The sequence below is a fragment of the Triturus cristatus genome, chromosome 5_1 (assembly GCF_964204655.1).
Source record: "Triturus cristatus chromosome 5_1, aTriCri1.1, whole genome shotgun sequence".
Lineage (NCBI taxonomy): Eukaryota > Metazoa > Chordata > Amphibia > Caudata > Salamandridae > Triturus > Triturus cristatus.
Window position 1 is genome coordinate 127,341,972 of NC_140587.1, and position 15,212 is coordinate 127,357,183.

Here is a 15,212-nt window from a genome sequence, read left to right on the forward strand (position 1 = left end):
CGTTACATAAATCACCTAGGGGGCACCAGGTTGAAGGCCCTCTCAGACCTAGCGGCGAGCTTCTGGCAATATTGCATAGACAGCCAGGTTTCAGTCAAAGCGGAGTATCTGCCGGGTCGCGACAATGTGGAAGCGGATTCAGTCCCGCCATTTCCGCGATTCCAGTTTCTGGAAGATGAACCAGTCAGTTTTTGCATCTCTCAACGACCTTTGGGGTCCTTTCACAGTGGACTTATTTGCGTCCAGACTAGACCACCAACTCCCGAGGTTTTTCAGCTGGAGGCCCAATCCCCGGCGGCTGCCACGGATGCATTTCTCCAAGATTGGAGCAGGGAACAGGGCTATGCGTTCCCTCCCTTTGCGATGATCACCCAGTTGACCGCTCAAGTCTGCAGGCAGCTGGCGGACTTAGTCCTAATCACTCCTCTGTGGAGGTCTCAAGTGTGGTTTCCAGTTCTTCTGGAACTTTCATGGGATTTTCCAATCCTACTCCCTCGGTTTCCGGATCTTCTCACGAGTCCAGACGGCACTCCTCATCCTTTATTGTCCACGAACTCACTGTGACTCATGGCGTGGAGGACTTCAGGGGTAGATGGCAAACCCCTGGCCTTTTGCGAACGGCTGAGGAGCTCATCTCCAAAACCTGAGCGGACAGTACTGTTAAGAGATACAAGTCCGTGTGGGGCAGATGGTCCCGTTGGTGTTTGCCAAGGGGTTTCAATCCCTTGGTCGCAGACGTGGTCCACGATGTGAATTTCTTGGCGCAACTTGCGTCGGACGGAATGGCACCTTTAGGTCGGCCATCTCCTCGGGTCATGTCCCGGTTTGTGGCTCTCCTTTGGGGGAGCATCCCTTGGTTTGCAGGTTTTTGCGGGGTATTCGACTCTCTTTACCGCAGGAACCGCGGTATTCTGCATTATGGGATGTTAACCAGGCCTTGAATCTTTTCCTTTCTTCGCAACCTAATAGGTTTCTATCCCGAAAGGAGCTGTCGGCAAAGCTCGCAATGCTCTTGTGCCTGGTGTCTTGCCAACGGGTGTCTGATGTGGAGCCCTGGATATTTCTAGTCAAGTGTTCACTCCGGATGGGGTGACGTTTACTCTACTACGGCGTACTAAGTGCCACACAAGAGTTATCTCTTATCCAGAGATTCCAGACTCTCCGAAACTTTGTGTAGTTTGTTGCCTCAAAGCGTATTAAGAGATGACGGAGGAATACCGCCCTCCAGGAGAACGCCAACTCCTCATTGCACTTCGGAAGCCCTTTAAAGCGGTTTCCTCACCCTCCATTGCCAGATGGGTTCATTGGGTGATGCAAGAAGCTGGCATCAGTCTCCGCCACTTTAGGGTGCACTCTGCATGAGGAGCCATGGCTTCTAAAGCGTTTGGCTTGGGTGCCCGCTTAGAGGATATCCTCAATGCGGCGGATTGGTCCTCGGATTCCACCTTCAAGCGCTTTTACTTCAAGCCAATTTTTAATATGGCTCATTTGGTTGTGGGCAAGCTTTAAACAAGCATAATCCTCGCCTCCAGTCCTGACATAGAATGAAAAATTTCCTAGCTATCGTAACGGAAAGTTTCAATTCTATTAAGGACTCGGAGGCGAGGATTATCCCGCCCAGTGCTCCTGGAGGAGATCCCTCCCCGTACTGCAGTAAGTATTTGTTTTTCCTTCAACCCTAAGTGGGAAGGTTTGAGTATTATTGCTGTTCTGATAGGATTTGTTGAAATTTTCGACTGCCTCTGTGTTCATATGCAATATTTGCATTATAACTAGGTTTGTCGTTTCCTCTGGTAATACGTCCTTGTTGTTGCAGGTTCTGATACCCACAAACAGGATACCTGAAGAAGATGATTAGGCTGTGTTCGCGCTCCGAAAGAGGAGGACAGGACACTAACAAAGGACTATGGTGGCTCCTGGGATGCCCTGATTGGACGTAGACCCTCTTTTGGATTGGCTGTTTACCATATTGTGTTTGACTACTTTTTTCCCTATTAAACCAGATTGGTCGCACACTGCTACACCTACCAGGCGTGTTCCCCCAATGAAAATGGTCCCTGAAGGTCAGCGTCGGCGGATACACCTATGCTCGAGTGTGAATGCAAGTATGCGTGGCGTGTGCCATCCCTGGACACGTGTTTCGAGGTAGTTGCCTCTCGTCAGCAGGGAGTAGGAAAATGTGTGGGGTTGCTGTGTAAGCTGCTAAAATCGTTATCAGGTCTAGTACCTCTCATAGCGCGCAGGTGCGTAACCATGAGTCCGTCGACTCCACCGGCTCAAGGGAGCCTGAATATAAAGTTAAACCAGATTGGTCGCACACTGCTACACCTACCAGGCGTGTTCCCCCAATGAAAATGGTCCCTGAAGGTCAGCGTCGGCGGATACACCTATACTCGAGTGTGAATGCAAGTATGCGTGGCGTGTGCCATCCCTGGACACGTGTTTCGAGGTAGTTGCCTCTCGTCAGCAGGGAGTAGGAAAATGTGTGGGGTTGCTGTGTAAGCTGCTAAAATCGTTATCAGGTCTAGTACCTCTCGTAGCGCGCAGGCAACTACCTCGAAACACGTGTCCAGGGATGGCTAACGCTATTCACACTTGCACTCACGACACGAGCATAGGTGTATCCGCCGACGCTAAACTACAGGGACCACAGTTCTTTGGGGTAACACGCAGGTAGGTCAGCAGTGTGCGACCATTTTGTTGTAACTATTTAGTGGCTCTCTGAGCCGGGGAGTCGACGGACTCAGGTTACGCACCTGCGTTGCTACGAGAGGTACTAGACCTGATAATGATTTTAGCAGCTTACATTGCAACCCTACACTCTTTCCTACTCCCTGCTGACGAGAGGCAACTACCTCGAAACACGTGTCCAGGGATGGCTAACGCTATTCACACTTGCACTCACGACACGAGCATAGGCGTATCCGCCGACGCTAAACTACAGGGACCACAGTTCTTTGGGGTAACACGCAGGTAGGTCAGCAGTGTGCGACCATTTTGTTGTTACTTTTTTCCCTATGGTTCATGGGAAATGTAGTCTTTGTTAGTTTCTTTCAACGCTGCTATGTCAATAAAGTGAAGAAAGAAGGCATAATCCTCGCCTCAGAGTCCTTAATAGAATTGAAACTTTCCGTTACGATAGCTAGGACATTTTTCATTCTTGACAACTCTCTTCTGGGGGAAATCTTCCAGCTATTAGATCTGCCAAGTTGCAGGGGGATTTTGACCAAAGAATAGAATATCGGTTTTGTCTGCGCTGCACTTTAGTTCATTGATGATTATGCAGTATACAGCCGCTAGGAAGGATTAATAGACTTGCCTTCAATCTCTTCTCCTTTTTCACAGGAGAACAGCAGCTGTGTGTCATCAGTGTAAGAGATCACTGTAGACCTCAAGGCTTCAACCAGCTGGGCTAGTGGCGTGAGGTAAACGTTAAACACTGTGGGGCTCATGGCGAAGCCCTGAGACACCCCCACTGTATGTTCTAGGAACTTAGAAGAGAAAAGGGGAGAACCATACCTCCTGTCGCTTAGAAGGATGCAAGCCAATATAAGATTTGCTAAGCCACTCATAAAGGGGCCTTATAGTCCACAAGGCATAACCGCGTGAAATGTGAAATGTAAAAGTGAGACATGCTAATTATGTCTGCAGTAACCAAATTCAAAAGTACTACTCATTGTATAAGTTAATGCAGCCTTCCATTTTTAATTGCCCGCTTTAATTAACAAATCCATAAATTCCTATCTCAGCCCAGGAACAAATGACACAATGAGGAACATGGCGTTTTATTCAATATTAAAAATCTAATCTAATAGTGGCTTTAGATGCCTGGTATAAACGTCACAAAGATTATTTGTAGAACAGCTGTGTAAGCCTGCCTGAGTCACAGCCGTTCTTAAACTGGGTCTGCTAGACGTGTTTCTCCTACAGCAACAGTAATCAGATTTCTCCACTTTGGGCTTGACTTGGAACATTTGTTAATGACCCTCATCAAAGTCTTGCATAGAATAAAGGGAACACTGAGAGGAAGGAGGGTGAAAGGTAATTACAGGAACATCCAACTACACTTATGACTAAGGAAGGTGAGAGGAGGAGGGAACAGCTGACATTAAATGGCAACACAAAAGACAAGACAGGCACTCTGACAGTAGTATCTGTATACCAAAACAGAGCTGTTGGGTGGGCGTGCCTATGATGCTGGTCTTCTTACAGCCAGTTTGACTACGTTCACCCTGGGAAGTGGTTCGGACCCAAAAGCAGTCACAGTAGGCTTTTCATTAGTGAGAAGAAGAAAAAACAAGCATTTGCAATGCAATAGATCTTGCATTTGCGAGAGTTTGAGCTACTGGCATTGTAAATCACAATGCCTTTTAGTATGTGTTTGGAAAACCTGCAGATGGTGCGTAAACAAGCCCTTTGTACTTATAGTCCTTGCTTATGAGAAGCAAGGCTGGCAGTAAAAGAGGCGCAATTACTATAAGTACAAAGTGCGTGTTTATGCCCAACATGCAGGTTTTCAAAACACATAAATAAAAGGCATTGTCATTTACACTGCCTACAGCTCAAACTCTTAAAAATATGATATCAGTTGCATTGCAAATGCTCGTTGAGCTCTGTGATGGAAGCAGCAGCAGCCATAGGAAGGCAGGGACCATGACGCAAGGCCGTGCGTTTAAAAAGCAGGAGGGAGGAGGAGGCAGCGGCAGCCAAAAAAGACCTCGGTCTTTGAATGCACAGCAAATGTGGCAAGATAAGAGTAAGGTTTACAGCCCTGTTTACAACAGAGCCCCGTAAACCTCAAACACTGGTCTCTAGTGCTCCATCTTAAAGAAAGAAATCGTACTCACAAGCTCTAAGTAAAACACATGTAACGGGCCGTCGTTGAAAATGGGCGGAGCTTTTAAAGCCCATATCCTGAATGCAGCATGTCTCACAGAGACAGCCCAAGCGCTGCCTAGGCAAGACCTAAAAACTCATTTTAGTAGACAAGCAGGTCCAGCAAAAGTGGACACTTGCCCTCAAGAAGTAGCATTTGAGACGGCTATCTGCCCATCGGATCTGTGGCTTGCATTCCCTGAGCGAGATCCTGAGGTTTGGGAGTATTAACTAAGAACGTGTGCAACTTCTGACAAATTTGGGGCTGGACTTTTCGCTGTTACGAGGGAGCAGAGGGTTTAATAAGTCTGTCCCCTATTTTTAAGCCACGGACGGGACTCTTGGGGAACATTTGGTGCAACCAGTCTGAGAGATAACTGACCCCACCCCCGCTCTCCTAGGTAGGCTGAACAGTTTGCTGGTGACTGTGTTTCAATTTTGGTACAAGAGGAGCCTTCAGTGGCAACGTTTAATGATGTCTTTAGACTAATACTGGTTTCTCCTTTTGTTTCTATAGAAGAATTTTTGCATTTTTCTTTTCTCTTTTGGTTTGGGAAGTTTACTGTTTAATTTTTCTACTTTAATGCTGTTTTGGTGCTGGTGTAATACTTTATAAAGATTTTCCTCAGGTAGGCACGCTGATTTACACCAAGGCTATTGGGAGCAAGTCTACTATTTTTCGTTCAAACCTGTGTTTACGTAAAAATGGCTTTGTAGCAGTGCATACGTTTCATGTCACCAATGTGGTCTCTGCACCTAGAAAGACATCTAACACCATGACTAGTCAAGGCCATTCCAGAAGAATTTGAAATGAAGTATAATGCGAAAAGACCCCAGTCAAATGACAAGCTTAAATAAATTCTGTAGCAGAGTAAAATAGAAGATAAACAACCGGCGGTAATCACAACCAAACTATACATTTATTAGTTAGATGACAAGAAGGAGCAAAACGCATATGTTATTTTGCATTTAAAAGGTGCTGCTATTTTTCCCTCACTACAAAAAACCCAAACTACATCATAAAAAACCAATTTCAAGATAAAGTGTACACCAAGGTCATTCTGCTTTGTCTGTTTTCCTGGTACACCTGGAGGAGTTTACGGTTACGGTTTATGTACGAATGACAGACAAAAAGGTGTTATGTTCGCTGTATCACTAGAACTCACTCGAAAAGAGTCTGTAATACCCTACGGTTAATAGATGGAAGGACTGAGATTTAGGAAAGAGACCGATTTGCCCAAGGCTAGTAAAAGTCAGATCATAGTACTTAATAGTCTACAGTTGCGTGGAAAATCCCAAAGTTGCTTGCCCTATAGAGATAACTAGTATTTGCAAGACCTTAGGCTTAATAATGTGTGTGTGTTCAATTGACATTTCGAAGTTGTGATGGTTATTGTTGAGCAGTTTTTAATTTTTCCAAAGTAAACTTGTGAAGACATCAGGTATTTCTGTGCATTTTTCTTATTGTATGTGTTCTTGGTATATTTTTGTTTCATCATGAATCTGTATTGGTCTTTACAGTGTTATACATAGGAGTAACTCAGCTGACATGTTTCGCCCTATAGTTGTTAATCAGTGGTCTTTGGAAGGCTTAAAGTCCATCTATAACAAGCCTCTAGCTAAGTACCGTTTAAGTTGGTGTTGGGTGTCATCAGACTCCCTACAGTTTTTATGGGCATTCTGTGATGTTGCCACCAGTCTATTGTGTGTGGGTGCCCAAACCTTTAGCTTAAACAAGGAGAAGACCACCCTTTTGCAATTGATCCAAATCTGTAGCTAAACGCAGCACTTCAACAAAAAAATCTCCTCATGAGAGAGGGAGGGAGAGGGACAGAGAAAGAGCGCTAGAGGAAGAAACCAAGCTCCCCTTACCTGAGACAGGTAGCGCACCACAGCATCTATGAGTGAATTATCACGTGGAGAGGTGGCGATCGCTCCAAGCTCCAGCCCTGTGATGGTCTGGTGAGGTAAGCTCTTCAGGATCAGCTCTATCCCAGTCGAGCCCAGGAAATTGTGGGATAGGATGAGGGTCCTAAGATGCACAGCTTCTTCACAGCGAGAATGCAGATTTGGGGGATAGAGGAAAGAAAAGATAACCACTGTTAAATGTCGAAGTGAAACTAGAGTGTGGAATACAAAATAACATTCCCTTGATGTTCCATAATAAATCTTAAAGCACAAAATAGCTCAGAATTACAGATTCACCAAGCCCAAGTTGTGTACAGCGACTGCCATCACAGATTCAGAAGTACTGCCTCTCGATCAAACTCCCTTCCTTTTGAGAGGTTTTTTCTCATTCCTCGATTTTTACCCCAGTCACATCTGCTGGATCTTCTAAAACATTTCTATTAATTTTCCAAGTTTGCTGAACTCTGCACCATTGTTGGACTAAGACATAATCTCTAAAGACTGGGAGCAAAAATATTAAAGAGAAGCATGGACATGTTTCGGGAAATAGTCATTTTGAAATCCCGTTTTATTTAGCAAGTCAAAACAGTTTCTCCTAAAACAATAATTAACTTGAAAAGTCAGATTTGGAAAGATTGGTGACAATTGTTTCAGAGGCAATTTGAGAAAAGACTTATTTTTAGAATAAGCACAAGTGAATTTTAATCTACTGGTGGGACTCAGATGACGATTAGTCAAGAGAAACTTATAAGACAACAGAAAACAGGAGAGTCCCCCAGAGCTGTCCAGACTCAATCAATGCAAGGAATGAATAGGAATACTTCTGAAATATAAGGAGTTGTTTCCCCATTCGTTTACTCCTACTTTCTCCACCTTAAACTATGAATGCCCCACTGAAGTCACTTGAAGGTTAAAAGAGGAGCAGAGGAGTTTATATTAGTATCCCCTTGTACCACTACCTGCAGCTCATCGAACATGAACAAACTACAAATTAAAAATACATCACTGAGATCTCATGACTAGATAGACTTCTTCGAAGAAAAACAAGTTGCAACAGTCCAAGCCAAACAGTAGATGGATATCTACAGCCATGCAAGCCATGACCATATAATTAATAAAAAGGGTTGTCCTTTCTATCTCATATGGCAACTGTTACTAAATCATTTTCTGGACACGGGGTGTAATATAGATGGTGGTAATCATGCTCTGGTTTACTCGCTTAACACAACACTAACTTTAGGCTTGTCTCACCTGATTCTATTCCTCTGAAGAGGGAATTACATTAAATCTGCAGTAATAAAATGCAACAAGTCAACTCCATTGTGTTTCATTAAAGCACTTGAAAAATGTACAATGGGGTAATGCCACATTTTAACTGGCTCTGATCAAAACACGTTGAGCAATTCTCTATTTCGCTTTAAAGATAAACAAATAGCTAATGTCTGAAAAGGAATTGTACATATTGCAGCACTACTACAGCTCAAGGAGAATGATGACTTACCTTTTAGAGCATCCGCAAGCAGGAGGCGGTAGTGCTGAAGGAACTTGGCAGTAAGGCCACAGGCTTGTAAACGTAACGTGCTCAGCACAGGACAGGATCGGATTAGGGAGGCCAAAGGCTGGGAGCAGCCATCTCCCAGGGGATTAATGCTTAAATTCAACTCTTCCAAGTTCTGAAACAAAACAGAACTTGTGCATCAAAAGGTGTTGCCTCCAGCACTGGTCAGTGTAAGCGCTACCAAAACCTTACCATCAAATTTAATCATGACATTATGAAAAACAGCGGCATACAAACTTGCTGGAAGCAATTCACAATAAATATCTCACTGAAAACATTTACATGCTGTTCCTTTAACAGCAAACTGAGATTTGACAAAAGCTGCTAACACAATACCAAATAAAGGGTAGCTGTTCCAACGGTAGGGGTGCTAAAAGTCACCCACTCACCGGAAGTAGAGGAAATGAAGCGGTGAAGGGAGAGATCTAGGTCTAGAACCCACAAGTCAGAGGCAAGCATAGGTCTTGTCTCTTGTTGCCCTCACACACCCTGAAGGATGTCATGCTTCATCATTGGGCACTTGCTCCTCGTTGGGCCGGTGCTGCAATGCACTACCTGAAGGGTCACTTTGGCTGAGATCTTTTGTCAGAGCAGCCGTAAGATGAGTGCGGGTGTGTTGGGGGCAGGGTCCTAAGTGGAGGGTGAGTGACAAGTTTAAACTGGCTAAGGGATACCAGGAGTCGGTTCATTTATTGTGAAGGTACCCTTGTAAGAATAAAAGACCCCGAAGGTTGTGAGTTACTCTAACAGGCATAATGTGCCCCAGTAACTAAAAGCTGCTAACATCCAGAAAGCACAAAAAAAAAAAAAAAAAAAAAAAAAAAAAATATATAAAACCTAAAAATAAAAACAATTAAAAATCCCATGTTCTAGAATTGCCGAGGTACCAACACAGATGTTTTTCAATACGGGCTCTCTCAAGCAGATTCCTAGCTGCTTGGGATCTTTGCTGAATGCACACATTCATCAGTTTGCAAAGAGTTTGAAAGCTGCACATACAACCTACTTCATGCACTCTGGGATATTACTGCACCCAAGAAGCTAAGGCTAATGTTGCCTCACCAATGAAGAATTCCCCCTGTGGAGTAGAAGATCCGTGCAGAGTGGGTGGGAGCACACTACCCAAGCGCACAGTGGGTGGGAGTAGTTTATCAAAGCACACAGCGGAGTAAGATATCAGTGCATGTGGTGATTGAGAATAATATAATTGTGTGCACAGCAGGTGGGAGTTAAGATATCAATGTGTAAAGTGAGTGGGATATCTGCACACAGTGAGAGGAACTTGGATAGATGCACATATCGGTGGGAATAGGTCACCTGTGGGCACAGTGGATGGGAACAGATTATTATCTGTGGGCACAGTGGATGGGAATAGATTGTCTGTGGGCACAGTGGACGGGAGTAGGATACCTGTGGGCGTAGTGAGTGGGGAGTAGGATACTGGCACACAGTTGATAGGAATAGGATATCTTGTGTTAAGTGGGAGGGAATAAAATATATGAGAAAATGGTAGATGGGTGTACTGTGGGTGTGACAGGAATATCTGCACACGTAACGGGTGAGAGATTGCTCACTCAATGTCAGTTAATCTTCTATTCACATTACCTTAACTAGCATAAAGATAATAAACAAGAATTTCACAATATCCAACCAGTACTAATCATTACTTGAGAAGGGTATTACACTCTATTTCTATCGAATATCAAACACCAGATCCAATACTCTAGCATTTTAGGACTTACAAATGTGCAGCTAAGGAAAACTTTAATACTACACTCTTGGTCATTTCATAAAAATATCAGAAGTGTATGTGCAAGCCCATCAGGAGCTAGGTGCTATACCCCCTACCTACTGATAGCCCAAAAAGAGAGAGCCAACTGTGGTTGACGTTCTTGAGCCTTACTCTAGTGGTACGCACCGTTCAAATATTGTACACTTTTAAGGCACGCTATTAGCATTCCATTAAAAAATCCTATGGTCGCCAATTATTTGAATTAGTTGGTCAAATCTTTATTTCCAAATTTTTATACACATCTTTCCAACCACGGTGTTCCTTCCTCATCTGTAGGAATCTTTTCAGGGATGTTAAATTATTGTAGACGTCAGTGTAAACATAATAGTTTCACGCAATCCGTTTATGGACAGTTCCATATTCTGATTTGACTTGTGTGGTCAACTAAAACACCTGAAGGTTTTCAAAAAAAGCAGTAATCAAAGAAGGATGACATATGAAGTATTTTATCTTACAGCTGTGTCGTTGTGGTCTTTCCACACATGGCCTTCACTACAAGCAGCCCATTAAACTGTGATATCTGCGCAAACGCCTGTTTGCAAAAGGAACGCAATTATGAGCGTTGCGATTTTATTGCACCTGGTATATACCAGGTGCAATAAAGCTGGTTTCCTCATCAAACTTCAGCAGGTCAAACCTGGGGGAAAATGGTAATTAAATACCATACCAGGACATGCAGGTTTTTGTGTGGTATTCACTTAAATCTGCATGTCATGCCACATTTCAAGGGCAAATCTTGTAACAGGGGATAATTATCGCATGTAATGAAATTTCAATACAGTGTTGGATTTCACCAAGTGAGATAATTTTCACATAACATACGGGCCCACTCGTAATAAACCCTTGTTTTTAACAGTCCCCAGCACTCCCGTCCTGAAGAGACCCCGTATCTCGAGAGGGTCGAAACGTCGTCAACTACAATAAAGAGAGAACCCAAGAAAAACATTAATATAATCCATTATTTCAAACTCTAAAGACTCCTCTTTCCCTATGCTTCCAATAACCACAGCTTTCATTGTTCACCTTCTTGTGCACAATTGTAAGGTTTATGGTCATTTCACTGGGGCTCACAAAATCACGTTTAGACATATTGTATATATTTCAAATATTGTCTACTTTTTTTGAATTGCATTACAGCTTTAATTGCAAAATAAAATTACACTCACTTCGGCTGAAGTGAGCAAGACTAAGAACTTCTTATGGGCTGATATACTTATTTAAATTGTTGAAAAGATCCATCCTAAGATCCTTTAGTTATCTTTCAATTTATGTTTTTGTGTTCTTCTTTGATTAAATTAAGCAAGTGATATTGTCTTGCAAAGTGTTTATTGTTCTTGTCATAAGAGTTCCTTGTGAACACTGTTCCTTTACTTCACTCGTAATAAAAGCCTTACATGCTTTGGCATTTCTCCATTAGAGAAGATAGTTTGAGGGAAACAGCATTTTGGATTTCAATTACTAATCTTGGAAGCAGCACGCTCTTGCTCCTGTCACAAATTTTCTCACCTTAAAGGTATCATCGCTTGAAATACCGGTTGCGGGGCAAAGTTTTGCGAGTCCCTCGTGAGTCATCTGGTTGGAAGAGAGGTCGAGGAGGGTCAGGTTGGGCATGGTGGCCACAGTGGAAAGAAGCTCCTCAGCCACATGGTCATCAATGCAGTTGCCAGATAGGTGGAGCTGGCGGATGGTGGCCTGGAGTTTAAGTGCCCGCAGGAGTGGCGTCAGGTTGCGTCTGCGCAGTGAGAGATTGCACAGCCTGAAGGAAGTGATGTTCTCCTGCTGCTCCAAGGTTTTCAGAACCAGCTGGTGTTCTGCTGCATTTTCAGAGAAATAACATAACCAAGAAATCTATTGTTTATATTGGAAAATGAGATAAGGACAAGAGGATTTGGATGTCTGAAATAATATTTCCTTGGGTCTAGGGTAAATGTCAAAAATACCTTTATTGAAAAAAATATAAAACCTATGTAGAGAAAATAATTTATAATGCCACTCAGTCAGAAAAAATGTATTCTGCAGAAAATTATGTGACCATAAAAGCAATGAGTTAATGCAGTAACATGTATTGTATACAATGAAGTTAAAAATATGCATCTCTCAAAACCGAAATTCACACAATGCCAACACAGTTAAAACAGAACATAAAATAGATATAAAAATACACTAGGATACAAACGTCATACATAATTTCACCAAGTTCAGACAATAGTCACTACAGTTAAAATTAAGTTTTTCTGACAGACTCAGGGTACAGACAGCAAAACGGGTTGTGGGATAACATTTAGTGCCTTAACCTTTTTTAAGTAACTGAATTCCCTAGATCATCTAGTCGAGTTCCAATACAGATTACTCTGGAAAGAAATATGGCAACCCTATAGCATACTGTCACATCCCCATATTCATTCAAAAGTTTAAAAGCCACTTGATGATGAATAATTCTTCATTGTAGGAAGAGGGATTTAAGAAGGGGTTTCCAGGACAAATTTACTAAAAAGTGCTGAGGGACAGTTTCGGGTGATTGCGCTCCTGCTCTAATTAATTGGGTCTGCAGTCGGGTAATGAAAAATAAAAAGATGAAAACAAGTTAAAAGGCACCTGTGCTGTGCATTATTAGTTATCGTAAGGTACAATTTACATCCAGACTGATCGCTCCATACTATATACTGTCCCACTGTTACCTTGGTGAGGTCTACTTGTTCCCTCTTCCCACGGCAGGCCTCAAACATATGCTTTTTCATTTCTTTTTTTAAATTCCTTAAAATATCCTCTTGGTGAGACCAGAAGTCCCTTTCTGTCAGGCCAAACCCCAAAAGGGACTTGCTTTATATTCCATAACCTAAGGATTCTGTTCATCATATCTAGGCTCATACAGTCCTTAAAAATTAATAAAGTTTCTTGTTTGGACCAAACAGATCTCCACAACAATAGGGGCTTAGTTTCAAGGGTATCCAAGAGAAAATCAAGACAGTTCCTAGTGGACAATGTATGCTAGAGTAGAGAGGGTTACCAACAGGAGTCTCTGTAGAAAGGCATTTTCTATTATCTGTAAAGCACTCATAACCCCTGTAGGCCATATCCCTGCGCCATACATTGCTGTTGAAAATGTTTTAGCGTAATAAAGGGTGAGCATCTGGGCAATAGGTTTGTTGCCAAACTTAAAGGTAAACCTCATCAACCCTTCATTATTTCTGATCATGTTTGGAACACAGATCTCCCTTTGGCGCTTCTAGTCCAGTTTAGATGAGAACTGGATCCCCAGATAACTAAAGGTGTTAGTGTTTTGTAACTTCCTCCCTTTAATAAAAAAAGATGTGTTGATTCCCTCAGGGACGACCACAACTCATTGCATATGTTTTGGCAATACTGATTTTCATACTCCTCTTTCTCATTAAATTTGTGAATTGATCTATTAAATGCTGCAGTCTTTCAGGGAATGTGCTAAGATGGTCGCATCGTCAGCATACAGGAGTATTGGGATCGGCTGCCTCCCAATGCTGGGTGTGTGCAGCCACCGCCTGAAGTGTTTCTTCCATGTCATTTATGTATAAAGAGAAGAGGAGAGGCCCCCTAGCACACCCCTCGCCTTATACCAATAGGTTTAGCCAATTCCCCCTGTGTATCAAATTGAATTATTTGCCTTTAAATCATTATACAAGTGAGTTGAAAATTAGAAAATCTCCTTGGGGTCCCCTTTCTGTCTAGACATTCCCAGAGCTTCCTGCAATCGACTAAGTCAAAAGTACTGCTCTAATCAACTAAACAGATGTACAATGACCCATCCTTAGCTTAAGTATACGTCCCCATTAATAGGTTCAAGTTTAGCGATTGCTCGACTGTCCCCAAACCTTTCCTAAACCCATACTGGGCACTACACAGAATTTCATTCTCTTCTATCAATTCTAATCTCTCTAACAAGACTCTCCCAGTAATTTGCACCAGACGCCCCGCCTTGAGGAGAAGAGGACCAAAGGTGTCCCCATGTCTCAAAACATCGCAAGATTCAAAGCCACTCATTGGTTTCACCGGGCTGGCCACAAAGTCCCCTCCTGCAGCCTCTTTCTACTGTGACCGTTCTCCATTGAATAACACTGGGCACTTGAGGCTGTTTTGCACCTCTACAACCGGCCGCCCTAGTGCCACTAGTGGTGTTCTGCTGTTGCTGTCTTGGACCTAGCCCCCCACCCTCTCACCTTAACTCCTGTCTCATTGTATGTCTCATTTATGGAGCACTGTGTGTATTTTCAGATGTCTTGTACTCCTCTGTGTTAAGTCTTAGGCTGCTCGACCACACTACCCCCTAATAGAGCACTTCGGGATTCTCATAGCAAACCCCTGTCCACGAGCAAGGGAACCCCTGGACTCTTCACACGATAAACCTTATTTTGATATATTATATAAAGATCAAGCATCCTACAGTCTCCAATACCAAGTGCAGAGACATATGAAGTTAAAAGACACTCTCCTTGTTCATGAAACTTTTAATCATTTGGTAAAACAGACTCATGTTCATTGGTCCTTTCAACCATAACATTTTCAATATTTTCTTTTGTTGCTACCATATCTCTATTTCACGTTATTTTAATAAATTACACAGTTTCTCTTTTTGGAAAACCAACACATTCCACTGTTAAAATGTGGATGTTCTGGCATGCTGTTGGGAGCATAAATATTTCCATGTGTAAAATGGTGGGAGTAAGTAGCTTCTGCATCAAATGTATGGAAAAAGCTAGGTACTGTGCCAGGCAGAAACCACCTGCCTTCAATGTTACCATTCTGAGAGTTAAATCCAAGGCAGGACAGTTCATGGTATTTTTTGGAGTCCTCGATCAATCCTGGGCATTTGCAGATTCATTAAAGGAAGGCAACTTCAGAGGTTTCAACTACGGAAGTCATATTTTGTATAAAGGAGTAAATTATTATGTGTGCCTAGGACTATTCCATCATAAACCAAAGGCATAGTCTTTTACAATAAATGTTGGCAGAACAACTCACATGATAGTCAGCTATGGCTCCAAACCGCACTCTCTACCAAGATACAAAACACACTATTCTACAGCAAACCAAATTAGAACTGCACCA

The 15,212-nt window shown here is 42.8% G+C and overlaps 1 protein-coding gene across 2 annotated transcripts in view; it reads right to left on the minus strand.

Annotated features, from left to right (window-relative positions):
• Positions 1 to 15,212, minus strand: part of TONSL (tonsoku like, DNA repair protein) — a 375,765-nt gene that overhangs the window by 53,993 nt on the left and 306,560 nt on the right. Inside the window, exons 21-23 of one of the 2 annotated variants that reach the window (XM_085604559.1) lie at positions 11,640 to 11,947; positions 8,285 to 8,456; positions 6,748 to 6,920 (exon numbers count right to left, since the gene is read on the minus strand). In XM_085604559.1, coding sequence (XP_085460685.1) covers positions 6,748 to 6,920; positions 8,285 to 8,456; positions 11,640 to 11,947 — 653 coding nt within the window. Of the gene's footprint in view, positions 1 to 6,747; positions 6,924 to 8,284; positions 8,457 to 11,639; positions 11,948 to 15,212 lie in introns of both variants that reach the window. The other variant, XM_085604558.1, reaches the window with a different exon arrangement.